Raw genomic sequence first — 26,335 nt, forward strand, 5'->3', positions numbered from 1 at the left:
GGTTGGCGCTGCCAACTGATTCCAATCTTAGCTATCGATAAGCGATAGCCAACATCTCTAGTATGCAATGAACTGTGTGCACCTCATCGCTAACATAAGGGATCTTTATTTTAAATTTGTTCGATTAAAAAAAAAAACAAGGGGTTTTATTCTCTTGCTTGAAGTGCGACCCCACCTAACCGATATGAGCTCCCAAAAGAACACGATCAGTGAGCAAAAGTATAGGGCGGCAGCAATCACGTAAATGCCCCAGAGATCCGGCTGCCTGATGCTCTTCTCTCGGTACAGGAACGTGCTGCGAAAGTACTGTTCGCTGGCCAATTGCCCGGCCCAGTAGTGCAAGAGGCCGACGGCGCGAATGGACATGACCAGGTGGTCGAACTGCACCACCAGATGCGAGTGCTTCGGCAGATAGATGGCCAGCTGCTGCTCCAGAACGTACTGCGGCACAATGTAGTAGGCGCCCGCCTTGTGGCCGCGCTGGGTGAGATGCATCAGTGCGTCCTGCGCCAGCAGTCCGAAGAAGTGCGGATGTGTGCCCGCCAATGCTTCCTCCGAGCACTGATCCAGCCGTCGCAGTATCTCATCGTCCAGCTCGGAGGCGACAATCACGGAGCGCAGGCTTATTAACTGCCGCAGGCTGGACACCACGCGCAGGTCCTGCATTGTGATGCGACTCATTACGGCCGTATAGCCGCGCTCCACCAGCTCCACAAGGCTGCGCGGCAGCGCCTGGTGCACATGGTAGCGCAGGATCAGATAGAGCAGCGCCGAGTACATAGCCCGCACGACCAGCGTGAAGCACAGCCAGCTGCCGAAGAGCAACTGCTGCGAGGCCTGCTCCAGCGGGGCCACAGGCATGCCCAGGGCGGCGCCGTAGACGGCCAGGAGCAGGGAAACTCGGTCTCCGGCCCGCCAGCACAGCAGCAGCAGGATGCCAAAGAAGCCGAGCAGACTGCCCACCAAAAAGAGCCAGGCAACGGTCTGGAAGGGAAAGAACCAGATCTCCAGGCTGGTCAGATTGTGGGAGTTCAGCAGCAGGCAGCTGACCAGCTTGTTGGAGTAGTGTGGAAACACGGCCGTCAGATTGGCGGCATATTGGATCCGCTTCCGCACATAACCGATGGCCAGATGGGCGATGCGGTCCTGCATCTGTCGAGGACAGAAACAAACTGAAATGGAAGCGGGAGATGGGTCCATCGTCTCATCTGGCCACTCACCAACTGCTGCAACAGCTGCTGCTCCGTCCAGGTGGTGTGACTGTCCTGCTGCTCCTGCAGTCCCCTGAAGCTTATGCTAAAGTTCATCCGCTTGGCCAGCTCCAGGAGCAGGCGACCCTCCAGGCCCCTCAGCTGCTGACGCCCATCCACATCGAAGAACGGCAGGACACGACGGGCGAGCACCACCAGCGGACACTGCTGCAGGTTGCGCAGCTTCGCGGGGAAGAAGTCGCGATGCTGCCACTCTCCGTTCGCAAACTGATTGATCTGCGTGGGCACTGTGTTGCCGCACTGATGGTGGGCCGCATACGGAAAGTATGTGTGGAGGACCACCTGTCCGCCGGAGCTCTGGGTCATCACGTTGCAGTTGATGAGCTGATGGCGCCAGCAGTAGGCGAACACGCCCCGCATGTCCTGCGGTATGAGGGCATCCCGCTGCTGCAGGAATATGAAATAATACTCGCTGGCATCCGACTGAGCCGTGTACGTGTGGATCTCAATGTCCCTGCACGAAGGATAGGAGGGAATGAGAGACCGATCTGTTGGGTACTTCGGACTTACAGGAGTGCGTCCAGCGAGTCCACCAGCAGCAGATTGTGCGTACGTGGCCCCTCGATGCGTTGCCGGCTCTGGCTCTGATTGTGATTGTGATGCACCAGCTGAATGATCATTGTGTCCACGCTCTCGTACAGCAGCTGCATGATGTTCCGATAGAAATTGAGCGGACTGGGCCGGCGGCAGGACAGGATCACAATGAAGGCGGGCGCTAGGCTCTGGTAAAAGTCCTCGATGAACAGGCGCAGTGCGCTCGCCACAAACTGATTGATGGCCGCCGCCTGCGTCTGGGCACCGCTGTACTTCATCGACTCAAAGTGTAGCAGGCTGGATATGTTCATGTCGCTCCGCCAGGCTGCCTACTAACATGCTATGGCATCGGCATCGGCATAGCCAGCTGCTAGCTGCTCCAGCGGCTTGCCTTTGCCTCATGTTTGCCTCTCATTAGTCGTCGACGATGGACGTTGGTCGGCGGCGATGGCGATGGCTCGTTAGAACAAAGTCAAACAAAACTCTTTTGTGAGGTCATGCACGCACCTCAAACTGCCCCTCAAACAATTGCCTAAAAATATACCAATAATGCTCAAGGAATCCGACGCCATGGTTAAGGTGGTGGCAACAATTTTCGATAGTATGCAACGCATAGATTCATGTCATCCACCTGCTATGTATGGATAAAATCTATGCATTAAGCCACTAGAGAACGTGGCACATTCATTAATAAGTCGCTAAGAGTGCACAGTGGAGTATCAGAGAAAATCATGTGGCAAAAGTCCATTAAGTTTGATGAGCGCTTTGGATAATATGATGATAATTAGCTCAGGCAAAGGAACAATCAGGCATATGTTTTTTAACTAGCCCACAAATTCCACCTACATACATAATCCATATAAATATAACATATATTACACGTGTGAATATTCTAAAATAAATAAATAAATTTTATATTTATTTCATTTTCCTTGCAATGAGTAAATATAATTATTTTCTTCCCCAACTCTAACCTAGTTTCGCTCCTAACAAACCCCAATAGTCGAATTAATCAACCTTATACATATGTGCTACACCTTTTAAAAATACACATATATAGAAACTAAAATATAACTTACATTAGGTCCAAGTATTAAGCAGCTATGTACAAAGAAAAACACTTAGCGAGCTGAATGCATAAGCAGCTGTTGCTCAAATACACAACTAGTTGGTACAAAGTTCTTTACACTATAAGCTAGCTATATATAAATATAAATAAATACATTTTCATACAAATTAAATGTATAGTTATTATGTATGGTAAAATTGATCATTAAACGTTCTTTAACGATACAAAATAAATCCGAATTCAACATTTTACATTATTTGCGAATAAAGTGCTGGAATTCATGCCACCGACAACAAAGTTCCACTTACACTAAGTAGTTTCTAAGGCTTCCAGACATCGTAGCACCAATTACTCGCGCAGGCTACACTTTGGAAGTTTTCTCTTTTAAGCACAGTTTAATTCATGAAAATATATTAATGCGTTGAGCAGTTATTAATTATCTTCCGCTTATTTCGTCTAGAGCTACGCATACCGAATGCTTTGTGTGTTTCATTCTGGTGCGGGGATTGCCCTTCTTCTTGATCCTTCTGGGTTATTGGCTAGCGCGACGACCAATGCTGTCCTGCCTGATGTATTCCCAGCTGTAAAGCCGCAGATCTAACTCCCAAGGATTAGGTGGCACAAAATGTATTCCCCTTCTGGGATGTAAGCTTTAATCCAGCAAATAGAATTACAATTACAGTTTATGGAAAATATACATCTATAACAGAGGGATTCTCAGTGATGGTGGCCTTCCTGTTGCCACTCTCAACGCGGCCAATGATCCAGGCCGGGTAGTCATCCTCTCTCTTGATATCCTTGCAAAAGGCAACGGCATCCTCGCGTGGCATGCAGATGAGCAGACCGCCCGAAGTCTCAGCCGAAAGACCCTGCAGTAGCGGGCATTTGTCGCCGTTGGCATTGGCATTGGCTTTGGCCACGGCTGCCATCTTGCCGATCACCGGCAGCGTATCAATGACAAACGACACGGCCTGCTTTTGGACAGCGACCAGGGACTGGGCATATGCCAGCAGACCAAGGAAGCCAATATGGGCGGCCCCGTGTGCGTTGTGCTTGTGCATGAGGCGAGCGGCCACTCGATTGAGACGCACCATCGACCGCATGGCCTGCAGAAAAGCGGCACGCACCTCATCCTCGGAGACAATTTGACTGAGGCGCAGCCACTGTGCGCAACGTTCCGACTTCTTCTTCATGCACTCATGGGCATTGAGCACCTCCTGGATGCCCAGGGCCTTGGTGAGCAGCAACACATCGCCAGCGACCGCTTTATCCGGACTAATGTACTCCTTCGGCTGGCAGTGGGTGGAGGCGATACCGCCAATTATGCAGCTTGTGGGCCATCGGAAATGGCGATTGCCCGCCCACTGGGCGCCCGCATTCTTGGCACAGTCCTTGTAGCCACGAACCAGCAGACTACTGAATACACAATACTCCCAGCTTGCTGGCATGGACACCTGCATCATCATTTTGTCGCACACACTCAGGCCTCTGGCGTACAGCTCGCCGAGCATATGGGCGCCAGCGATCTTGCCCATCATGTAGATATTGTCGACAATCGGGTATGTGTAGTCGATGGTCACGTGGTGCTGCAGTCCCATGTATTCCAGATCATCCGGACGAGAGATTGAGATTCCGACTGGCATGCCGTATGCTTGGAACGGCATGTACTTTTTCAGGGAATAGAGAAATTCCAAATATTCAGACATCACATCACTCTGAACCAGGCCGCCCTGTCCCGTCAGTTTGGCGTAGCGTGTTAGTCCCATTTCTTCATATTGCTCGTCAGTAATTTCATTTATCAGTCTACGGTCCTTGGCGTAATTTAATGCCTCTTGATCGGCCATCGGGTCAATTGGGTTGATATTCATTGTTTGTTCTTTATTTTATTTTACTTTACTTTAGAAACTTGCAATTGAGAAAATTTTGCATATGGCGTCAATTTGCGAGGCGTCACGCGTTATTTAGCAACGAGTGGGATGCCAGAACGAGCGTGTGTGTGGCCAGAAAAGAGCGAGTTGTCGCAAGTTGTCTGTAGGCAGCGCTGCAACTTCGAAACCTCGAAAGAAAAACACCAAAAGAGTGTTATAAAAGCTCATAAAAATGTGCTAAAAATTAGCCAAAATCATAATAAAAGTGTAAACATTAAAAGCAAGCCCAAGGAGCATAAAAATCAGGATTGGAAGAGTGTTCACAAAGCGAACTGAAACTTATTATAATTTTATTGTGTGTGTCTGCCTCCCGCTCCAAAAAGCATAGCCAAGAATCAAAGGCATATTTGCTTTTAATTAGCTTGCAATGAGATTGGGATCTATGACTGGATTTGAAGGACCCCAAGCCCATGCTGTGGCAGAGCCAGAGCCAGAAGTGCGTTTAGTGGCGCAACATGAACACCAGCAGCGAGATCTACTGCAGCTACTTGGAGCGTTCCCGCATCGATCTGCAGGTGGAGGAGGCCAACGTGTATGTGGCCCGTGCCCTGCGGTATGTCATCGAGAATGTGCTGGCGCAGCTGAGTGCCACGCTGGTGGTGACCATATCGACGCGGGATGAGGGCACCGCCCGTTGGTTCGAGTATGTGATGAACACGCTGGTTTATTCGTGGCGTGTGGCAGCTGTGCAGCTGCTGCGATTCAGCACGGACATCGAGCGGCTGCGGGTGCGTGTGCCCGGCCGGAAAGCGATTCAACCTGCTGCTGGTGGACTCGTACGAGGGGCTGCTGTGAGTAGGGGGATCAGTGTATCACTTGCGATGGTCGTAATCCATGCGGATTACCTTTTGCAGAAACTCAAACATTACCGAGGACAATGCGGACTTTGATGATCCGGAATATTACTTCATCTTTCTGCAGACGCGCGACCATCTCATACCCATGGAGCTGCGCCTGATACTGGACCACTGCCTGGAGCATTACTGGCTGCACTGCAACGTGATGGTCCAGACCGCCCAGGTGGATGTCCTCGTGTACAGCTACTTTCCGTACACGTCCGAGCACTGCCAGGCGGCCCAGCCGGTGCAGGTGAATCACTTTGATGGCCAGCGCATGGTCAACGCGACGATGTTCCCCGAGAAGCTGCACCAGCTGCATGGCTGCCCCATCTCTGTGCTCACCTGGAACCAGCCGCCATTCGTGGAGCTCACATGGGCCGAGGGGCGCCTGCGTGCCAGCGGCTTTGAGTTCCAGCTGGTGGAGCATCTGGCCCGCCTGCTCAACTTTACGGTGCAGCTGTTCAACCTGACGATCCTGCCGCCGGAGCACTATCGCCTGGCCAATGGCACCCGCGAGGGGCCCATTGAGTGGGTAAGTTAAGTCCCTACCCCACCCCTTCGAATCACCATAAGTTTCTGCTGCTGCTCCTCCTCGTGTGTGGTGTGCAGCTGCTCGAGAGGCGGGTCAATTTCAGTCTCGGATACTTTCGTAAGACGGCGCGCCGGAACCAGCTGCTGACCACTGGAATGTCGTACTACTCGGCGCCCCTGGTGGCCGTGCTGCAGCGGGAGAGCTATCGCGTGGGTTCGCTGGCGCTGCTCACGTTTCCGTTCGAGTGGTCCGTGTGGCTGATCCTGGTCGGCGCACTGGCCCTGCAAATGGCCATTCGCTGCGCTGCACTGCCGGTGCTGGAGCTGCTGTTGGGCCAGTCGCTGAGCCGCCTGCCACGCTGCTGGCTGCACAGACTGGTCCTCGCCCACTGGCTGTATGCCGTGATACCGCTGAGGATCTGCTACCAGTCGCTGCTCTTCCAACTCATCCGCATGCAGCTGTTTGCAGCGCTGCCGGACTCCCTGGAGCAGCTGCTGTCCGAGAATTTTCGGGGCGTGTGCGCCGCCAATACGCTGCGAATGCTGCACGAGCTGCCGCTGGTGGCGCACCGCACGGAAAGCTTCACTGGCCTGGCCACGCCCTACGACCAAGAGGTGCTCGACTCGCTGCAGCAGGCGGAAGGGCGCAAAATCTTTGCCATAGCCGGCAGGGACGTCACGCTGGCATATCTGCGGTCCAGCAGCCGCCCGGACAGCTACCATGTGGTGGAGCAGCCGGTGAATGTGGAATATGCTGGCCTCTACATGCCCAAGCACTCGTACCTGTACGAGAAGGTGAACGGGGTACTGCGGCGACTGGACGACACCGGATTCATACACGCGTGGCGACGTTCCGCCTTCGTGGCCCACCGCAGCAGGCAGCAGGAGCTGCCCCACGAACGGGATCGGCGTCGGTACATCAGCAATGCCCAGCTGTCCGGCGTCTACAAGTTTATGACGCTGCTGTACGCCATTTGTGGCTGCGTCTTTGCCGGCGAACTGCTGCTCCAACGCTGGCAGGACCGTGCCTAATGCTCCGCGGCATTCCTCTGACCATTAATCATGGGCAAAAGTTTTTTCTTTCTTTTTGCTGCAATTAAACGGGGGAAAGTCACACACAAAACTTTCGTATCGTGGCTTGTATCGGGATGGGATGGCTGGAGTTCCGAGGGTCTTCGCTGGTTCGTGTCTGGCGGCCCATTGTTCATTCGTGTGGCAACCGAATCGAAGGATGAACATAACCGGGCTGCTCAGCTCGTACTGCGATCTGTCCGGCGAGCAGGAGAACCAAATTAACGAATTTGTGGCCCAGGCCCTGCTGTACGTTGTCCACCATCATATACTGAGTGTGACGCCCTCCCTGGTGCTGATACTGTGCTGTCGGAGCAAGCATACGTGCAATTTCTACAACGAAATGATGAGCACACTCTTCCGCAACTGGGGCCTGGCCCCGCTCCAGATTGTCAAGGTGGAGGAGGGTGTGCCCTGGCGTCCGGTTGCGGGCCGCAGGCACTTCAATGTCATATTCACGGACTCGTTTGCGGCCTTCTCCGAGATACGGATGGAGTACTATGCCCGCGAGTACAACTACAATGAGCATTACTTCATTTTCCTGCAGGCCCGTGACCATCTGCTGCAGCAGGAGATGCGACAGATCTTTGAGTACTGCTGGCGCTACCACCTCATCCACTGCAGCGTCCAGGTGCAGAAGTCCAACGGGGATGTGCTCATCTACAGCTACTATCCGTACAGTGTGCGCAGCTGTGCGGATATGTCGCCGCGTCTCATCAATCGCTACAATGGCAGCGTCCTCCTCGAGCCGGAGATCTTTCCACGGAAGCTGCGAAATCTCTTTGGCTGTCCCCTGCGCTGTGCCCTGTGGAATGTGCCGCCATTCGTGGCGGTTCGCTCGCAGTCGGAGTCGGATCGGACTCGGAGAGCAGCATTAGCGGTGGCTACGAGGGTCGCCTGCTCCTGACCCTCGCCGAACGGATGAATTTCTCCATAGCCGTGCGTCAGCTTCAGGCTAAAAATGTGCGCGACGAGGCCCTGGAGCTGGTGAGTAGATCACTTCATCCAATTGATCCAATTGATCGAATTTTTAATCGACTTTCCAGCTGCGTCGTCACGAGGCTGATCTCACGCTGGGCGGCATACGGCAGACGGTGGACCGCAGCCAGCAGGCCACCTCCACGCACAACTACCACCAGACGCGCGAGGTGTTCGGCATCCTGGACTCCAGCTTTGAGCTGAGCTCGCTGGACATTCTCTTCTATCCGTACCGGCTGCAGATTTGGCTGGCAATTGCCGGGGTCCTGGCCCTGTCGGCGCTGCTGCAGCTGGCCATCGAGCGGCTGCTGCGCGAGACGCGGCCCGAGTCGAGACTGTGGCTGAATCTGGAGCTGATATTTGTGGGCATGCCACTGCAGGTGGCGCCACGCTCGCACACCGGACGCCTCTACTGCCTCCTGCTGATGCTGTACACGCTGATCATTCGGACGGTGTACCAGGGCCTGCTCTACCATCTGATCCGCACCCACCAGCTGAACAGATGGCCGCAGTCCATCGATGCGCTGGTGCAGCAGAACTACACGGTGGTTGTCACGCCATTGGTGCACGAGGTGCTCTCCGAGATACCCAGCGTCGAGCACATGACCTTCCGCATTCTCCCCGATGGCGGGGAGATGGCGGCCCTCGAGTATCTGGTGGCCAATGCGGAGAAGAGCCGCCATGTCTCTGCCTCGGCCCTGGAAATGTACATTCACTTCAATCGCCTGAGTGAGGAGCGGGCCCGAAGGCTGGGCCAGCGAACGGGCCAGCCGGTGGTGGCCGATCACTTTGAGATCATTGCCGAGGACATTGTGAGCATGCAGATGACGATGTACCTCAGCAAGCACTCCTTTCTCATCGATCACCTGAACGACGAGATCATGTGGATGCGTGCCACGGGCCTGGTCGCCGTTTGGGCCCGCTGGGAGCTCGTCGATAGCTACCTGCGCAACGAGCAGGGCTTCAAGCAGCTCGGTCTCGTCGAGCTCTATGCCATGTTCCTGCTTGTCGTGTTGGGTCATCTGCTCAGTCTGCTCATCTTCCTGCTGGAGCTTCTGTCACAGCGTTTGGTTCGACTGCAACGCCTGTTCTTGTAGGCTACCCTCACACCACCCACACTCGCTACTGTGGTGTGGTGTCGGGCGATTTGTAAACCTCTTACGGGCCGACACATGCCGTTTGCATGTCGCCTGACACTGACGGGCGAGTGGGGTGACCCATGCCTGCCTGACTGAGGCACGGCACAACTTGTGCGTGTGTGTCTGCTCCGTTGATGGTGTTAATTTATGGTTATGCGCCTCATGCATAATACTGACACCGAAACCTGTCACGCACATGCCCCGCCAACGCCAACGCCACAGTCACAGTCACAGCCATTGCAGCCGGGTGTGTGCCCACCCCAATGGTTGGGTTGTGTACGCAGCAATTAGTTTAAGTGATGAACACAGATTTGTTAATGCATTACAGGACACAGTGAGGGCTTTTACTATTCGTACGAAAAATTCATTTCAATCGCCGCCTGGGCGCCATAATCGATAGTTCACGCTGCTTCTGTACGCTGTATAAATGTGCCACAAGCGAACGGCCATTCCAGCGAGAGTCACCCTGCGCCAGCCCTGTGAAAGTGCAAAACCAGGAAACAAATGGTGGCCGAAAAACTTTATTAAAATATATGAACGAAAACAGTTAACTGGCGTCTAGAGGCTAGAACATGCTTCCATGGTTTAGACGCTTTCATCGCCATCAGAGTGGGGAGCCATTGGCTCGTCCAACCACTCGATACGCTTGAGAGTAAAGCACATAACGTCCAGTTCGGCGAGCAATTCGATCTCCTGTGTAGCCGAAGACACAGGGTCCAAACGTAGCTCGGCCTCGTCATGGCGCGACATCAAGTCCAGCCACTCTTCCTCTAGCATGTGCAACGCTATCTTAACAATGTGGTTGTCCCCATTGAACACATATGCGTGGACGGTGGCCTAAATCGAGGCATGGATCGAAGTGTGACGGAATGACGTCACGGAAGGACCGTAGTAGCGATCGAAGTTGGCTCTGGGATGGAAGTTTGTTTCCACATTCAATTTGGATGATGCTGTGACAGCGGCACGTGTCGTGGCTGTCAGTCGAGTTGTTGTCCTGGTTCTCCTCAGTCTCCAAAGCGGAAGCTGGCACGTCGCTTTGTTTCGCACCCAGAAATGTCTGAAGTTATTGTGGCAGATGGCTCAATATCGTTGCCAATCGAAATCCCCTGATCAATAGAGTCGTCCGCATTGGCTCCCACATTTCTGGGGAAAAGGAACGGCAAATATCCTTGCAGCATGCTAAAAAGCGAGCAAAAACCATCAATGTTAAGCGCAGACATTTTGAAAACAGACCTGCTGGGGGGTTTGCACACGAATCGGTGTGATTGATTAAAATTATTATTAAAGTATTACTTACATTTTTGCTTGCTGCTGTCTACGAGCAGTTGTATTCGTCTCGGGTATAAAAACTATATCTATCTGTCTTTCCAATTGACAGCTAACCACATTGACAGCTGGTACATAGGCAAGAGTACATGGCTAAACTATCGATAGTGGATACAATCGATACTTTCGATGGTTTTGTGTGTAAAATAATTATGTAGGTGTAGATGCATAAAACGGGCTGCTATGTTTTCAAAATTCCTTGCAGCTAATCATCCAGCTTAAGAAACTTTCAAATTCCGAGTTAAAAGGAAAATAAGCACTTGGGATAAGCTATTAGCGTCTTGATACCGTTGATTCCATCGATAGTTTAGCAGCTTCTGTGCCATGAAAAATAACACACGTGGTACACCATTTTGATATCCATAAGTAATCCTAGCCAATGCCACTCTGGGCTTATATTTGTGGTTCCTCTGAGCACCCAATTGGAGATCCATTTTAGGTAATTGTTTGGATTGGGCGTCACCAAAGGAATACCGCGAAAAAAGTGTCAATTCCATTTGATCGGTATATTTATTCTCACACGTAAGAGTGGTAAGTAAAGCTTTCAAGTTTGGGTTTGTGTTCGTTTCGTAGGACCTGGAATGGCTGTACCAGACACACCCGTATGTATAACCTAAGCTGTAGTCTGTAATTTACCGAAACGCACTGTACTTTCAAAGATATATGCAATTGATAGGAAAGGAGTCTACTGGGAACTACCTTCAATCGATTGCGAAATTGCAGTTGCAAACCAAAAAGCTCTTCCATGGCGCGAACATTTCCTACAGTTTGGCCATCGACATGGAGTTGACGAGTGCTGGGATTGTGCTCCAAATTCTGGGGCTTCTGCAGATGCAGCTTAGTGCGTGGCCCGTCGAAAAGTCGCTGCATGAGCCGTTGGTCGGGAAGATAACCGATGCGCTGCACCGGATCCGAGTGAACACTTGTGCCGCGCACAATCTGAGTGCTTTCGTCAGCACCGACTACGAGCACTTGGGCGGCAAGGAGGCGAATCTGGTGCGCTGCATCCTCGACCACAGCCTGAGCCGGGAGGAGCTGGTGCCCGTGGTGCTGGCGTCGAAGCTTAGCCCCGAGCTGAGTGTTCGAGTGCGCCTGCAGCTGCTTTTTGTCCAGAGTCCAGAGCAGGCAATGTGAGTTATAATCTTTGCCCGATGAACATGCGAGTAATCATCAATCTGTCAACAGAGCCGCCTGTTCCGCCTTGCAGATTAAGGGCATGTACCTGATTGTGTGGCTGACATCGCAGCCAGATGTGAGCGTACAGCGGCGCAGCATGTCCCTGATCTTTGGTCACTTTCTGCATCGCCTGTACAACTTGCAAGTGCTGCTCCTGCTGGCCCACATGGAGCGATCAACGCTAACGGAATATGCCTTTCTGCCGTACACATCCGGCAGCTGTGCCAACACCGAGCCCGTGGAATTGCCCCAACGGCAGTGGCGACTGCGTGAGATGTTCCCCTATCGATTGGGCAACCTGCATGGCTGTCCGCTGAGCGTGATTGTGTGGCCGATAGCGCCGTACATGAACCTACGCTGGGAGCGGCATCGGGTGGAGGATCAGATCGATGGCCTGGACGGGCTGCTGCTCCGGATACTGGCGACCAGAATGAATTTCACCCTCCAGCTGATGCCCAACGTGCCGAGCGATCTGATTGGTGGCTACAGCTACCCGAATGGCACCATGACGGGTGCCTATCGCATGCTCCAGGATCGTCGGGCGAATCTCACACTGGGCTCGGCCGCCTGCACGCCGGAGCGGCAGGCCCACCTCACCGCCACGTGGCCGTACAGTCAGATCGCCTATGTGATTGTGCTGAAGCCGCGCGGCAGGTACAGCAACTACGAGATCATGCTGTTCCCCTTCGAGCCGTACACTTGGCTGCTGCTTGGCGGCCTGGCCATTGTCCATCGATGCCTGACGCTGAGGCGCTGGGGCCGAGTGCCCGCTCCGTTTCTGGCCGGCTGGCTGCTCTGGAGCTTCGTGGTGCGCGCCTGCTACGAGGGATCCGTCTTCAACTTTCTGCACAACTCACCGTCCAAGCCCATGCCGCACACCTTGGAGGAGATGCTGGCCGCCGGCTATGGTTTCATCACGGATCATGCCACCTACCGCATGACGCTGAAGCTGCCGCCGTTCCAGGGTCGCATAAAGATCAGAGAGGGCCAGCCGGTGGACATATTCGATGCACTGCTCGAAGAGCCTCCGCTCACGGGCGCCTTCACCAGCATCACCTTTCTGGCCCACCATCTCACGCAGCACAAGGAGCGGCGCCACCGGTTCGTCATTCTCGCCGAGAAGATCCTGGACAATATGCTGTGCATGTACTTTCCGCGCGACTCCTACTTCTTGGACATCATCAATCATTTGCTGTTCCGCATGCGCAGCTTCGGCCTGTTCCAGCACCACGCACAGCGCCTGGCCTGGGCCAATCTGCCCACCACAACGGATGGCAGGGGTACGCGCAAAAGGCGCCAATTGTCGGATGTGGATGCGAGGGTGGGATTTGCCGAGTCCATGGGTTTCATTGTGGCCGCCTTAAACTGTCTGTGCGGCGCCTTGGCTGTGGGCGTTTGTGTGTTTGCCTTGGAGCTGCTCAGCCAGCGGCCACGCTGGCATCGATTGGCCTTGTTAATCGAGAGGTTTTAACCCAATATTTAACTCAATATATTAATAAAAACTCGATGCAAAGCTTAAAAGTGTGCGTGATGAGGGATCAGGCTATGTAGCGATTGGCCACATCCAGAGCTTGGCGGAAACGCGAATGCCTGAGGGCCAGACGCTCCAGTACAAAGACGATGCTAGCCAGCAGCTGGAGGGCCAAGAAGCAGACAAAGACGCCACTCAGCTGCACAATGGTCATGGGCTGGGTCGGCTCCAGGTTGCGCCGTTTGGCCATTCGCTCGATACGATCGAGATACATTCGGCGATAGCGATAGATAATCCCCGACGACATCATGGCCATCAGCAGGCGATCGATGCGTCGCTTCAGGTACGAATGCGGACGCATGTAGAGCGTCAGTGGGGCTGTGATCAGGGCATCGGGCAGTATGGTTAAGTGCCGCTTGTTCGGCCCGGATTCGTAGTCAAACTCATAGACTGTCGGCAGCAGCAGCGGCACCGCTATGCCCGGATCATCCTCGTCGCGCAGTCGACGTAGCACGGCCTGGTGGCTCGTCACCACATGGACGTTTGTGCTGAGCAGCGAGTCGCGGAAGACGCCCCTCAATGCCGGCAGCATGTAGAACGCATATCCTTGGCCAGCACCTCGGCCAGCGTCTGCAGTGGTGTGCGCACCTGAGCATCCTGCAGGATCAGATACAGCTGGCCGGTGTAGGCGGCACGCAGCACCAGAGTCTGGAGCAGCCACATGACCAGCAGGTAGCGTGAAAAGTTGCGCCGCGGCGTATGCAGCGCCAGGCCGCCCATGAGGCTGTACCACAGGCCCAGGCAGGGCAATCGATTGCTTCTACCGAGCACCAGCTCGCGCAGCGCTGGCACTGGCATTACCTGCAGCACGGCAATCAGGCTGAGGCCGAGCAGCACACTCACAATCAGACAGGACCAGATGATGAAGCGAAACGGTTTCATGAGGCGCTCCAGCGACGTCATTGTCGCGCCGCCCGGTATGACCAGCACAATGGGAAAGTTCGTATAGGACATGCTGGGCAGCATCACATCCGATCGTTCCTTGCTGTACATGAAGCACACGAATGTGATGTTGGCATCGCCCTCCAATATCTGCGAATGGAATAACAAACAATTATTTGTAGATCGATGCGACCCAAGTGAAATGCTGGCTTTAATCACCATTTGGAGAATGCCGGTGAAGCTGCCATTGGGCAGAATTTGTCCCCGATCTTTGTCCTCACGCTCCAGCAGATTGACTGTGAAATTCATGCGCTCCGCCAGGGAATTAAAGATCATTCCCTCGATGCCGTGCAGACGCCGACCGTTGGGCGATTTGGCATCGTCATCGATTCGCACATAGGGCCGATGCTCGAAGGTCGCTGCGACCAGTTCACAGCCATGCATGTTGGTCAGTTTGCTGGGAAAGAGCTGCTTCCGGAGTCCGAATTCCGCACTGGAGGGCACGCCCTGAAAGGAGCCGTAGTACACGGGCAGCGACGACCGGCAGCGATGTGGTCCGTACGGATAGTAGGTGTACATCTGTACGGTGCCGCGTCGCATCAGGAACACATTCACATTGAGCACATAGATGTTGAGGAGGCGCCTGAACATGATCTTGATTGTCTCCAGGGGCTGCGTCTCCCGGCCCGTATACACAATGATGAAGTAGCCGTTCCGCTTGTAGGTGCTGCCCGCCTGAAGGAGATAGCGCTCCAGTCGAATGTACGCACGCAGGCTGTCCAAAAACCAAATGGCACTGGGTCGTCCCGTCACCCCACTGGGCGGTGGCAACTCATCGATGTTCTCCGTCGTGTCCATGAGCTCATCCTCGAGGAGAAACTGAATTTTACCCGCACCCGAGGCACGACACAGCGTCGCGTCAATCAGATCATTGTGGTAGCCCCGACTGGCCTCGCTGGTGGCGAACTGCACGAGGGCCAGGGCCGTGCTAGTCGACTGCCCGTAATGATGGTCAATGGCCCACACAATGGCGTAGACCAGGCTCAAATTGTGTACGGCACCTGGCAACATGATTCCCCGGTGGCTCCTTTGCAACTGTGTTGGCTGGTTGGATGGCATTTGGTTGCATGCACCGTTTAACGGGGGGTCGTTATTGTAATGTTGCGTGCTGGGACCTCCAGTATCGCTGGCATCTGTAAATGCATTATAAATTAGCCTTAAATATATAATATTTACTCAAAGTATATGTTTTTACGTCATGGACGGGTCAATCTCTTCGGAATCTCCCTTCTCCCTAAGTGTTGCACCATATCTGGCATTTGTAGATGCATTTTAAATGGATATCAAATAAATTTGTTTATATTTTGCCCACTATCCGCTTAAATTACCGCGCAGCTTCGGTCAGTGCTGGCAAACGTCTATTCCTTATTCTAATGTCCAGTATTGGAAATCGTTTGCTCTCTGAGCACGACTCCGATAGATCGATAGGCTGATCAATTGCAAATGACCAATTGTAACGGCGTTATTACCACCCCTGCCCCCCGCAAACGAACCGAGCTAACGGAATGCAGCAGCGTGCTTCTTTGAATTTTCATAGTTTTCGCCCATGAGTAATTTCACAATATTATCTGTCTTGGCATGATAAATGTGCATCAGCAGACAGATTCTAAAGGTCGCTGTACTGCGGTGCAGTGAGTGATTCGTGTGTGTGTGTGTGTGCTTTTCCGCTGACGGCAGACCAAAACCACAGCAGCACCCGCTGGCCAAAAAAAAATAAACAATCTTTTCTTTTGTTTCTCGTGTCTGGACAAGCAGAAAAGCAAAAACGAGCTGAGCTCAGCCATTTGATCTGCACCATGGTGACACACATAGTTCGCGGCATCGGGGCGGCAACGCTGCAAGAATTTCTCGGATCAAAAGAAACACCAAAGAAGCCATGAAGGGCACACCGCTACCGCTGCCCACCGCTTGCCAGGGACGGACTACCTTGGGCCCAGGGTGCAAAATACAGATTATGTATAGGTGACATTGTAAGTACTCATGGAGTGGATGATCATATTTTAAGGAATGTAAAATTTGCAGTTAAGGTTTGGCCTTACGATGCTCCACTTTGGCCGCAGCACTCCGGCCCTGGACAGCGACGTATTGTTTGCAGTGCATCATTTACGCTGATTCCATGGAACTTTTAGCAAGGTTTTTTTGCTGCTGCAGCCAGAAGAGCTGCTGTGGAAGAGTAGGTGCCACGGATCGGGGGCACACACATACGGAAACGATGTACTGTTCGCGCGGTGCGTGCAAAATGCAGCTAAACAGCCACCGACCGGCGGGGCACGAATTCGCCAACGTCGACAATTTGCTCGGCCCACCCGAATGGTCGCCATGGGGGCAAAAAATCTATTTGGGCCAGTGTCGTGATGGCTGCAGCAGTCAGTCGGCGAACGAGCTCCGGCGTATATCGAACGATCTTCATTCCAAGAGCGACACCTGTCCGAGATGAGATTGCAGTGCCTGTTGTTGCTGGCGCCACTCCTGGCGCTGGTGCTCTGTGGCCAAGTCCTTGGCCAGGATATGCCCGAACAAGCCACAGCCACAACGGGGGATGCTGACGAGCAGGAGATCTCTGGCAATGCCACCACCCCTACGAGGACCCGCATTCCCACCGGGGAAGAGGTGAGTTATTCGAATCGCGAGTGCTTGTACCCAACTGAAGATTGTTCCTGTCCAGATCCTTGCCCAGATGCCACCCCTCAGCCCTGTGCGCAGCGGTGTGCCCTCCTTAGATGCCTTCTTCATGGTCTTCCCCGCCCTGGACAGACTACTGCATTGGGGAGCGCTCTTTCCGGCTTCCTCGCTCCTCGGCGCCGTGCCCGATGCTTACCAGCCCGCGGCGGCGGCATCAAAGGTGGTCCTAGTCTTGGCCGATGATCCCACGGCCAAGACCCCGTGCCCCCGACAGGATGTCCCACCACCGCCGAACCCGTTCGGCCAGCTCCTGGCCCAAATGCCCAACGCAAACTTTGCCCAAGGCTTGATGAATCCGGCAAACTTTAATCCGGATAGCTTCAATATCGGACAGATGGCCCCCAATGTGGGTCAGGCTCTTACCAATATGCAGCTTCCAACAATGCCGCAATTCGGATTCGGGAGCATCCTGGGTGCCGCGCCTCCACCGCCGCCCGCCAGTCTGCCGCCAGCCCCAGAAGAACCTGCCCCGCCCGCAGAAAAGCCAGCCGATGAACCAGCTGCCCCAGTGGCAGCTCCGAATCCCTTCGCGTTCCTGACTCCCGGCAACTTTGATGTGAATCAAATGCTGGGTCAGGCACAACAGGCTCTGCCTCCGATGCCCAGCAACTTTGATGTGAATCAATTGCTGGGTCAGGCGCAGCAGGCTCTGCCGCCGATGCCCAGCAACTTTGATGTGAATCAATTGCTGGGTCAGGCGCAGCAGGCTCTGCCACCGATGCCCAGCAACGGAGATTTCTTCAGCAATCTGCGACAGATGTGGCCGGGAGCACCGCCACCCGCCAGTCCTGGCCCTGCGCCCGGCTCTGATGGCCAGGCCTCGGACATATCCGAGGTGCGTGTGAGGCCCGAGGCGGCCTACACGCAGGAGAACGATCTGGATGAAAAGAAGCGGGTGCCACTGCTCTGGTTTCGCATGCCCATGAACCGTCAGGGCGATGAGGGCGAGCCCAAGTCGGTGGAGGATCTGCGCGTCGAGGAAAAGCTGAGGGCGTTCGAGCGCCAGGTGATTGCCGAGCTGAAGATGCTCCAGCAGATTGAGCGCGTGGCCAAGGAGATGCGCTCGAGTGCCGCCTCCAGCAGTGGCAGCTCCCCCTACAAGGTCAGCTATACCCTAAGTCGCACTCCCGTTCACAAGATCACACGGGCGGACATTGAGCAGGTCCTGCGCGACGACTACGTCCGCCGTCTGCTGCACAAGGAGGCACAGCGCAAGTTGCGCGCCAACCATGCCGCCTTCAAGCGCCAGACCATGCGCTCGGATGAATCCATGTCCAAGGAGGATATTGTCAAGATCATGGCCTACGCCTACCGCATGGCAACAGAGCAGCAGACAGCGGACCAGGAGAAGAGCAAGGAGGACAAGATCTATGCCGCCTACCGAGCCACTGGAGAGGCGCAAGGGAAGCCACAGAATCCACAAATTATGCAGCAGCAGCAGCAGCGACAGATGCAGATGCAGCAGCAGCCCATGCCTCAAATGCAACAGAGGCAGTGGGAAGCCGAGAAAAACGAGGCCAAAATACAACAGAATCCCATGATGCAGCAGCAGCAGCAGAGACAATGGGAAGCCGAGCAAAACGAAGCCAAAATGCAACAGCAGAGGCAGATGATGGCGGAACAGCAGCAGCCCATGATGATACAGCAGGGGCAAATGGAACAGCAGCCCATGATGATGCAGCAGAGGCAGTGGGAAGCCGAGCAAAAGGAGGCGAAACTGCAACAGAACCCCATGATGATGCAGCAAAGGCAGATGATGGCGGAGCAGGCGCAACAGCAGGGGCAGATGATGGCGGAACAACAGCAACAGCAGCAGCAGCGGCAGATGATGGCGGAGCATGCGCAAATGCAACAGCAGCAGCCCATGATGCACATGCAGCAGCGCATGGAGCAGCAGCCGATGATGATGATGATGCAACAGCCCGTGCGAATGGATCAGCAGCCCATGATGATGCAGCAGCGACAGATGGCAATGGAGCCTCCACAAATGCAACAGAATCCCATGATGATGCGCAGAGGGAGCGGAGAACACGGGCCTTAATGCAACAGAATCCCATGATGATGCAGCAGAGGCAGTGGGAAGCGGAGAAACACGAGGCCTTAATGCAACAGAATCCCATGATGATGCAGCAGCAGCAAAGACAAATGACAATGGATCCAATGCAAATGCAGCAGCTGGACATGAAGATGCAGCAACGGAATGAGGACCCAATGCACGCAGCCCGTCAGTGGGGCGAGCCCCAACAGGGGGATGCCAACGCAGCAGAAGATGTTGAAGCGATGCTGGGCGAGGCAGAGCCACAGATGCCGGAGGTACCTGGCCAGGCACGCCACAAAGGTAATCTCTATGGCGTATTTCGTAGCCGTCAACGTGATCGTGACTCAATCTTATCATCTCCAGTCGATCTTCTGGGCGTCGGCGGAAACAAGCGCAAGAAGTCTAAGCATGGCCAAGGATCGCCCACAGTGATCAACTACTATGCCGTTCAGCAGCAGACCCGGCCACAGCCCAGCTATGGGACCAGCTACGGTGGTGGCGGCTACGGATCGAATGCTTACGGAGGAAGCGGCGGCTATTCGAGCTCCGGCGGCGGCTATTCGAGCGGTGGCGGCGGTGGATATCGGGCTGCTGTTGGCAATGAGGAGGTCGACGAGATGCTGCGACAGCATCAGACTATGGCGAGGGTAAGTTGAGATCTATTGAAACCACTCCTCCACCACACACAGCCACAACCAAGAGCATTCACACACCACGCCACACCACGAATACACGTAGACACGTGGAGTTGCCTTCATTTGAACCATTTCATAAGATTCATTCGCCTCTCTTTTGGTTTGGTCTCTCTCTCCGTGGTCCTCTTCATGTCATTAAACAGGCGACGCATTTCAGACAATAAATTCCGGCGATCCCAACGGAGTGCAGCAGCAGCACCACCAGCAGCAGCGAAGCAGTAACCAGACGACCCTAGAAACGACAACGCCAACAGCAACGTCGCCACAGCGACTACACAAAAGGTTAGCCAACTTTCACAGATCTTTGGGGAATGTGGCCCAGAAGGGCTGCGGCTGTGCCAGCTCCCATTGCCGCTGCGGCAGGGGGTGCCAATGCAGCGGCGCAGGAGTGGCGGGTGCTATTCGGGGCTGTCGGTGCCGCAGCGGTCGCCATAGGCGCGAAGCCGAATACGGGACCCTGGAGACCATCGATGAGAGCTCTCTGAACGCTCTGCGGCGGGAGTACAAGCTGGGGCTGAAGGAGATCACCCTCAGTCCGGATGAGGATCCCGCCGAGGCGCTGATGCGCTACAATGCCGCCTCCATACGTGAGGCCCTGGAGAGGGCCAGTCAAGAGCCGCTGGAGATTGGCGGCGAAGATTATGCCGAAGGCGTTCAACAGGAGGACGAGCTGCAGCAGACGCATCCCCACCACCATCATCGAGAGCAGAGCTACATGCCACAGCACACAGTGTCCAGCACAACGGAACCGACAGCCACAACGGCAGTGGGAGCTCCGAAAATGCAACAGGACTCAGCGGTGGCCGCTTCGCATCCAGCAAACGAAACACACAAAGCAAACAATTCGCAGGATCTACAGAAGGAGTTCGGGCATCTGCACAGCACCATCGCAGAGCTGAAGTCCGAGTTGTCGCTGCTCAGCGACAAATATCTGCGGCTGATAGCCACTGTGGCTGCATCGAAGGCGGAGCAGGAGAAGAAGTTGGCAAAACTAGAGAAGAAGAAGGAGGAGGAAAGCCCTCAAGACACCACACCAAGCGGTGCCCAGGCAACCACAACAGAAGCCACTGATACCACCAGCACTAGCACCAGCACTAGCACCAGCACCACCAGCAGCACCAGCACCAGTACCAGCACCGCCACCAGCCCCACCCCAAGGCAATTTCCATCCAAGCTGTTGCATGCGAATGCCATTGCCAAGACGGATGAGAGCGCAGACGGTGTGACTGCCTCCGCCTCAGACCTGGCCATGGCCCACATGGAATACGAGGACGAGAAGACCTGGCAGCGCATGCTGGCCAATCGTGGCTACGACACCGAATACCTGACAAAGTCGCACGAACGCCAGTATGCCGAGGGCCAGGACCTGGAACTGACCAAGGGCAACAACTATGAGCCGAATGCCTCCAACGAAGACGCCTCCTATGCCGACTTGCAGTCCGATTCTGAGAACAAGGCCAAGCGCTCCTATACCAATTCCTCCTTCAGAGTCAAGCAGCAGGCGGCGCTTCTGAATGCGGCACTCAAAGATGAAGATTTCGACTCCCATGTGGCCACCACACCCAGTCCCTATGCGATGCGGGGCAAGTTTGTGCGCCGCCGTAGCACAGTAAGCAGTGGCCAGAGGCGGGGCAGGGGACACAATCCGAGCGACAATGGCTGGCAGCGTGCCACGCGGCAGGCAAAGCTAACCGCCAGATTGAAGCCGGTGACGGGGCCAGAGGGCGGGTCGCGTCATGTGGCCAGGATCAGTGGCAGTAAACTGGACCAGCTGGTGGACGTGCTAAACGATCTGCTCCAATTGCAGCTGCAGCGCGAACAGCAGAACTCGGCCAGAGCAGAAGGAGGAACAGCGACAGCAGCAGCAGGCGCCAGTGTCCAGTCCAAGCGGCCGAGCAGCAGCAGCAGCGTATTGAAGCGCAAGCGAGTGCGTCGCAGGCAACAGAAGCCACACACCATCAGCACGAGCACTCCATTGTAACCATTATAACCATTTAACCATAATCATAGCTTACATTAGGGGCCACGCCGCGGCACGCTAAGCCCTGGCCTGGCCTGGCCTGGCCTGGTGTCGGCCATAGATATATAAGCCATCTCCCACAGCTCACATATCACTCGAATCCACTAATCATTCATGCATCCCTTCTTCATTTTTCATGGCATACCCCATCGTCCATCTTCAGTCAATCATCAGCATCAACCGCATCTGAATCCGCATCCGCATTCGCAACCGAGTCAGAGTCCGAGTCCGAGTCCGAATCCGATCCAACATTGGGCTCCAAATACGCCTACGCCGAGGGCCTATTGCATCCGTATATGGGCCTGCTGCCAGTGGCTCGACCCGATGATCCCTGGACGCACAAGGCCTACGATCCCCACCATGCGCTGTACACCGGCGGCGGCAGCTATGCGGCCTACCTCAAGGACAACGACGGCCGGCGGCGTCGGGATACGCACATCATGCCACAGATGCCCCAGCAGAGAAGCCTACTCACACCCGATATGCTGGAGCGACTGTTGCGCATCAAAATCGAATTCCAGCGACGCTTCCCGCATCTCTACAAGACCATGCTCAGCCACCACACCAACCAGACGCGCGTAGAGGTGCAGCCACCGCTGCTGGGTACGAAGACAGCCGAAGAAGAACCCAAACCCAAACCCAAGTCCAAATATGAGTCGGAGGAGGGGCCCGTTTACGAGCTGGGTGCCGCCGAGCGGGGACTTTTCGAGGAGGAGGAAGATCAAGCGGTGGCAGAGGCAGTACCCGACCTGGATCTGAAGGAGAGTCAAGAGTCGAGCGATACCAACAACAACAACGACAACAACGACGACGATGATATGGACAACAACTCTGGCAGAAAGGAGCAGGATGACAACGAACTCGATTACTTTAGCTTCGATGATAATGATAATGATAATGATGATGATGATGATACGGATAATATTGATGATTAGACTTTTGCTATTCCAAAATAAAACAAAAACCAACAATTTGCATTCCCCCCAAACAATTTGCTTACCCCGCTCAGGCAGAAGCTCTTTTTGCAGGCAACATTTGAAAGGAAATAAACAAACAAATTATAGAGCTTCCACTTGGGAGTTTCCACTAACTAATTGAACGATCTGTACGATCATAAGAAACTCAGGCAGATGCGACAGAGATGGCGACTCAAGTGGTGCTAAATACTCGTACCACTTGAGTCGCCAGCTCTCTGTCTCTCTGTCGCATCTGCCCGAGTTTCAGTGGAACAAAAAAGAACAAAACTTAGACAATTTAAAGGAATCTCTAATCTCTGATCTCTTGCAAAAAGTGAAGGAGCTATTTGGATTACTTGAGGCACTGACGATGCCTCGTTTGATGGTTACGCTTGGCCTGCTGTTGGGCATCTCTGTGCAGGTTTGATTTTGTATGCAATGGTGCCAAAAGGATTGCTTCTGAACTGAATGTTGGATGCTCTTGGAATCCCTTGTGGAATTTTTTAGGGGGGTGTTGTTTGGCCGAATGTATGGCACTCATGCTGCTGCATCGGATCGTTGCGCTGCTCCTGCTGCTGCTGCTGCTGCTTGGCTAGCTGATGATGCAGCGCCTCAAAGTAGACCCCATGCGATGCCTGAGATGCATCCATCTGCGACTGAATCTGAATGCGCATCTGTGGATCCAGATTTCGTTGATGTATGCAGCCGCAGATGCTGCATACGTGGATGAGGCCATCAACTATAGCTGGCGGTTTGCCCTTGTAAATAAGAAAATCTACAAATTGCTGACTGCAATTGGGAATATCGAAATGTATATATCTAATTAGGGTGACCAATCGATCAATGGCAGTACTTACAGCTCCTGCTTTAGTTTTTCGATCTTCTGTTGGCCTTCGTTTTTGGCCTCCTGTTGCCTCTGCCTTTCCTGTGCGATGCGAGCGTTCTCCTCCATGGCCACCTTTTTAAACTCCTCCAGGCGTCTGATATCCTGCTCCTGTTTGTCCAGCTTACCAAAGGCATGGCACAGCTGCTCCTCCTTTGCGTCCAGCTTGTGGCGCATCTGCAAGCCCGCGATACATATCAAAATAAATGCTAAAAGGCTACCCGGGACGTACCTCACTGATCTGCATGTCCTTGTCGGCTGTTTCCAAATAAAGTGTGTGATGGGTCCTTCGGCTTTCAACATCCTTCACGCGACAGCTGTTCAGTTCATCGGTGTAGTTGCATATCATCGTTTGGTCGCGATTCGACCGTGCCCTCAGCTCGCCTACCAGCTTCTGGGACTTGTACAGCTGCGACTTGACATGCTCCAGATCTGAGAGCACCTGCTGCACACTGCGGATTTGATTCTGCACCAGAGTTATCCCTTAGTTGGTTGGGTCGCCTCACCTAATGCCGCACGTTGGCAATGGGAACAGCGGCAGCGTGCCCTTCTCCTCCTGTTCGTGTTGCTTGTCCTGCTCGTCATCCTCCGATCGATGTTTGCGGTTCTCCTTCCACTCGCTCTCCAGAAACGCGATATGCTCCCTGCTATTTTCGACCTCTTTCCGTGTCCGGACCAGCTCGGCACTCGCCTCCTCCAACAGATGCTCCAGATCCACATTGCTGTTCAGGGATAGTTCAAATGGGGTCACAGTTCAACTGGCAAGTGGTTCGCTCCTGCACTACTCACAGAGACATTTGCTTGTTCGATTCGGCCATTACCGATTCGATGGTGTTGTCCTTGCTCCTCAGAGATTTATTCAGTGTCTCCAGGCGGCATGCGTGCTCGTCTCTTTGTGCCTCGCACTCCGACAGCAGCTGCTGCAGCTTCGCCAATTCTGACTGCTTCGCCTTTAGCTTTTCCTCGAGAGCCGCCTGCAGGCGATACAACTGCTCGCTGTGATCCTTGGTGATATTTAGAATGCGCGACTCCATGAACTCCTTCTGTTTGCGCAGCTTGTATATTTCGCGGTAGATATGCTTGTTGTGCGCATCCTGTTGCCCGATGGTTGATCCACACACCAGATCGATATTCTCAACGATGTTGGCCATTTTTCGAAGCTATAGACAAACAAGGGGAGAGAGCGATGAGCTCTGCGCCAGAAATTGAGCTCAATCACTGCCTACCTGCAGAGCCTTCAGCTTGACCAGCAGCTTATCTTTCTGTTGGGACGCCTCGAACTCATCGTTGGCCAACTGGACGTCCTCCACTTGATCGTAGAGCAGCATGAAGCCCGAATCAACGGCCGCGTGGCAACGATCCTTAAGATCTTGCACACTCTCAGTGGCTGCCAAAAAATAGAAGCAGGGTATTGCAAGGATATTGCTGCTGTGTTCTGCCATGGCAACTCACGCAAATTCAGTATCGAATCATCATTTTTGACCAGACTCTTCTTGCTCTTCTCGTCGAACACAAGCGGCAGAAATTTGTAGCTGTCAAGCATTTGGGACTCGTGCGGCTCTAATGACTCCAATGATTGCACAAAATCCGTTTGAATGGATATCAGCGTCTGGTATTTTCTCTCAATGTCACGTTGACGATTCTGTTCGATGATCTCCATTTGGCATTCGTCTTCGTCTTAGAGGGCAACAGACAGTTGAAAAAAATCAGTAGGCCCTGGAAAAATGAAATGAACCTACGTGCATCCATCGCGCTAGAATATTCCGTCGATGCATGGCTCTGGGACTGCTCAGCAGCTGGCTGGCTGTGCATTGGGTCTGTCCTGGGCTCGTGATCAGAGTCCATTGCTGGAATGTGCATTGGGTCTGTCTTGGGCTCGTGATCAGAGTCCATTGCTGGAATGTGCATTGGGTCTGTCTTGGGCTCGTGATCAGAGTCCATTGCTGGAATGTGCATTGGGTCTGTCTTGGGCTCGTGATCAGAGTCCATTGCTGGAATGGGCATTGAGACAGTTTTTGAGGAATTCAACACTCCTGGAGTGCCGCTTCCCGAGTACAGCGGAGTAGGTGGCGGTGAGCTCTCTTGGTTCTCGGCCTGCAGAATATTCGTGTTTAGACGGCTCCCTCAGTCCCTCATCCTAACAATCTAAGAACCCAACTCACCCATATGTTATTGCTCAATGTTCGCAGGTTGCTGGCCTTGTTGTCTGTCATGGATTGATGGGCGGGGGAGGAGTGCAATTAGTTGGCTTCATAAATGCCAGCAGTCAGTGTACTCACGCCGAATATTCTTCATATTGAAAAAAGTTTATGAAATAATAACAATAATAATTTAATTCTGTTGTAGGTCACTCTCTCGACTGTGACTGTTTCGGACTGTGGAACTACCAGCAGCTGTGACAGCTAATGCCTGTGCTACTGGCATTCAGACTTATGGATGTGTTCATTTGGTCATTCAGTGTATTCAAGCTCAGCTAGGCACACGCTTCCTACCGTAGATAGTCTGGCAGTCACAGGCTCACGGGCTTCCTAAGAACCTTCCACGATCATCCAGGCTCTCGGCATCATATACCCCTGCCGCAACTTATAATTTCTCTCCCTTTCCATTGTGAATTATCTCTGCACTGGAGTCCTCTGTAATATATTGATTATTTCAATCTATGATTAAATCTAATCGATGGCTGAATAATACCAAACAATTGTTTATAGAAACAGCTCCCCGGAAAC

General features: G+C 53.6%; 8 protein-coding genes across 11 annotated transcripts; 4 read left to right on the plus strand and 4 right to left on the minus strand.

The window, feature by feature from the left end:
- Positions 1 to 105: 105 nt before the first annotated feature.
- Positions 106 to 2,514, minus strand: LOC111080039. Its single transcript, XM_041592753.1, has 4 exons — positions 1,782 to 2,514; positions 1,221 to 1,725; positions 964 to 1,152; positions 106 to 825 (listed from the first exon to the last, which is right to left on the minus strand). The coding sequence occupies exons 1-4, from the start codon at positions 2,114 to 2,116 to the stop codon at positions 106 to 108; spliced, it is 1,749 nt and encodes a 582-aa protein (XP_041448687.1). The 5' UTR covers positions 2,117 to 2,514.
- A 1,043-nt stretch (positions 2,515 to 3,557) lies between these two features.
- Positions 3,558 to 4,640, minus strand: LOC111080043 (inactive selenide, water dikinase-like protein). The gene has a single exon (XM_022375425.2). It carries the CDS (start codon positions 4,638 to 4,640, stop codon positions 3,558 to 3,560), a length of 1,083 nt encoding a protein of 360 aa, XP_022231117.2.
- Positions 4,641 to 5,190: 550 nt separating this feature from the next.
- LOC111080038 lies at positions 5,191 to 7,281 on the plus strand. Its single transcript, XM_022375411.2, is given in 4 exon segments — positions 5,191 to 5,548; positions 5,550 to 5,593; positions 5,657 to 6,173; positions 6,251 to 7,281. Coding segments are annotated over 4 exon segments (1,806 nt in total). The 5' UTR covers positions 5,191 to 5,257; the 3' UTR covers positions 7,205 to 7,281.
- A 122-nt stretch (positions 7,282 to 7,403) lies between these two features.
- On the plus strand, positions 7,404 to 9,318 carry LOC111080051. Its single transcript, XM_041592754.1, has 3 exons — positions 7,404 to 8,086; positions 8,122 to 8,230; positions 8,290 to 9,318. The coding sequence occupies exons 1-3, from the start codon at positions 7,404 to 7,406 to the stop codon at positions 9,316 to 9,318; spliced, it is 1,821 nt and encodes a 606-aa protein (XP_041448688.1).
- Positions 9,319 to 11,368: 2,050 nt separating this feature from the next.
- On the plus strand, positions 11,369 to 13,362 carry LOC111080047. The gene is made up of 2 exons (XM_022375430.2): positions 11,369 to 11,816; positions 11,872 to 13,362. The coding sequence occupies exons 1-2, from the start codon at positions 11,467 to 11,469 to the stop codon at positions 13,331 to 13,333; spliced, it is 1,812 nt and encodes a 603-aa protein (XP_022231122.2). The 5' UTR covers positions 11,369 to 11,466; the 3' UTR covers positions 13,334 to 13,362.
- LOC111080048 lies at positions 13,342 to 15,677 on the minus strand. The gene is given in 4 exon segments (XM_022375432.2): positions 13,342 to 13,939; positions 13,942 to 14,425; positions 14,495 to 15,468; positions 15,531 to 15,677. Coding segments are annotated over 3 exon segments (1,923 nt in total). The 5' UTR covers positions 15,395 to 15,468; positions 15,531 to 15,677; the 3' UTR covers positions 13,342 to 13,400.
- Positions 15,678 to 16,599: 922 nt separating this feature from the next.
- On the plus strand, positions 16,600 to 22,787 carry LOC111080052 (defective chorion-1 protein, FC125 isoform). Of its 4 annotated transcripts, XM_041592701.1 has the most exons (7): positions 16,602 to 16,945; positions 17,001 to 17,663; positions 17,724 to 19,003; positions 19,057 to 19,355; positions 19,419 to 19,702; positions 19,908 to 20,032; positions 21,934 to 22,787. In XM_041592701.1, the coding sequence occupies exons 1-7, from the start codon at positions 16,769 to 16,771 to the stop codon at positions 22,703 to 22,705; spliced, it is 3,600 nt and encodes a 1,199-aa protein (XP_041448635.1). In that variant the 5' UTR covers positions 16,602 to 16,768; the 3' UTR covers positions 22,706 to 22,787. The 4 variants fall into 4 exon arrangements, with proteins under 4 accessions (XP_041448636.1, XP_022231121.2, XP_041448635.1 ...); XM_041592702.1 differs by lacking the exon at positions 21,934 to 22,787 and adding an exon at positions 21,645 to 21,660 and having other exon boundaries at positions 16,600 to 16,945; positions 17,001 to 19,003; positions 19,894 to 19,962; XM_041592700.1 differs by having other exon boundaries at positions 16,603 to 16,945; positions 17,001 to 19,003.
- Positions 22,788 to 23,022: 235 nt separating this feature from the next.
- Positions 23,023 to 25,876, minus strand: LOC111080040 (early endosome antigen 1-like). The gene is made up of 9 exons (XM_041592755.1): positions 25,772 to 25,876; positions 25,349 to 25,703; positions 25,062 to 25,286; positions 24,836 to 24,996; positions 24,399 to 24,769; positions 24,116 to 24,331; positions 23,842 to 24,061; positions 23,584 to 23,786; positions 23,023 to 23,515 (listed from the first exon to the last, which is right to left on the minus strand). The coding sequence occupies exons 1-9, from the start codon at positions 25,820 to 25,822 to the stop codon at positions 23,230 to 23,232; spliced, it is 2,088 nt and encodes a 695-aa protein (XP_041448689.1). The 5' UTR covers positions 25,823 to 25,876; the 3' UTR covers positions 23,023 to 23,229.
- Between the last annotated feature and the right edge of the window lie 459 nt (positions 25,877 to 26,335).

Source organism: Drosophila obscura, unplaced genomic scaffold (genome assembly GCF_018151105.1).
Source record: "Drosophila obscura isolate BZ-5 IFL unplaced genomic scaffold, ASM1815110v1 contig_185, whole genome shotgun sequence".
Classification (NCBI taxonomy): Eukaryota; Metazoa; Arthropoda; class Insecta; order Diptera; family Drosophilidae; genus Drosophila; species Drosophila obscura.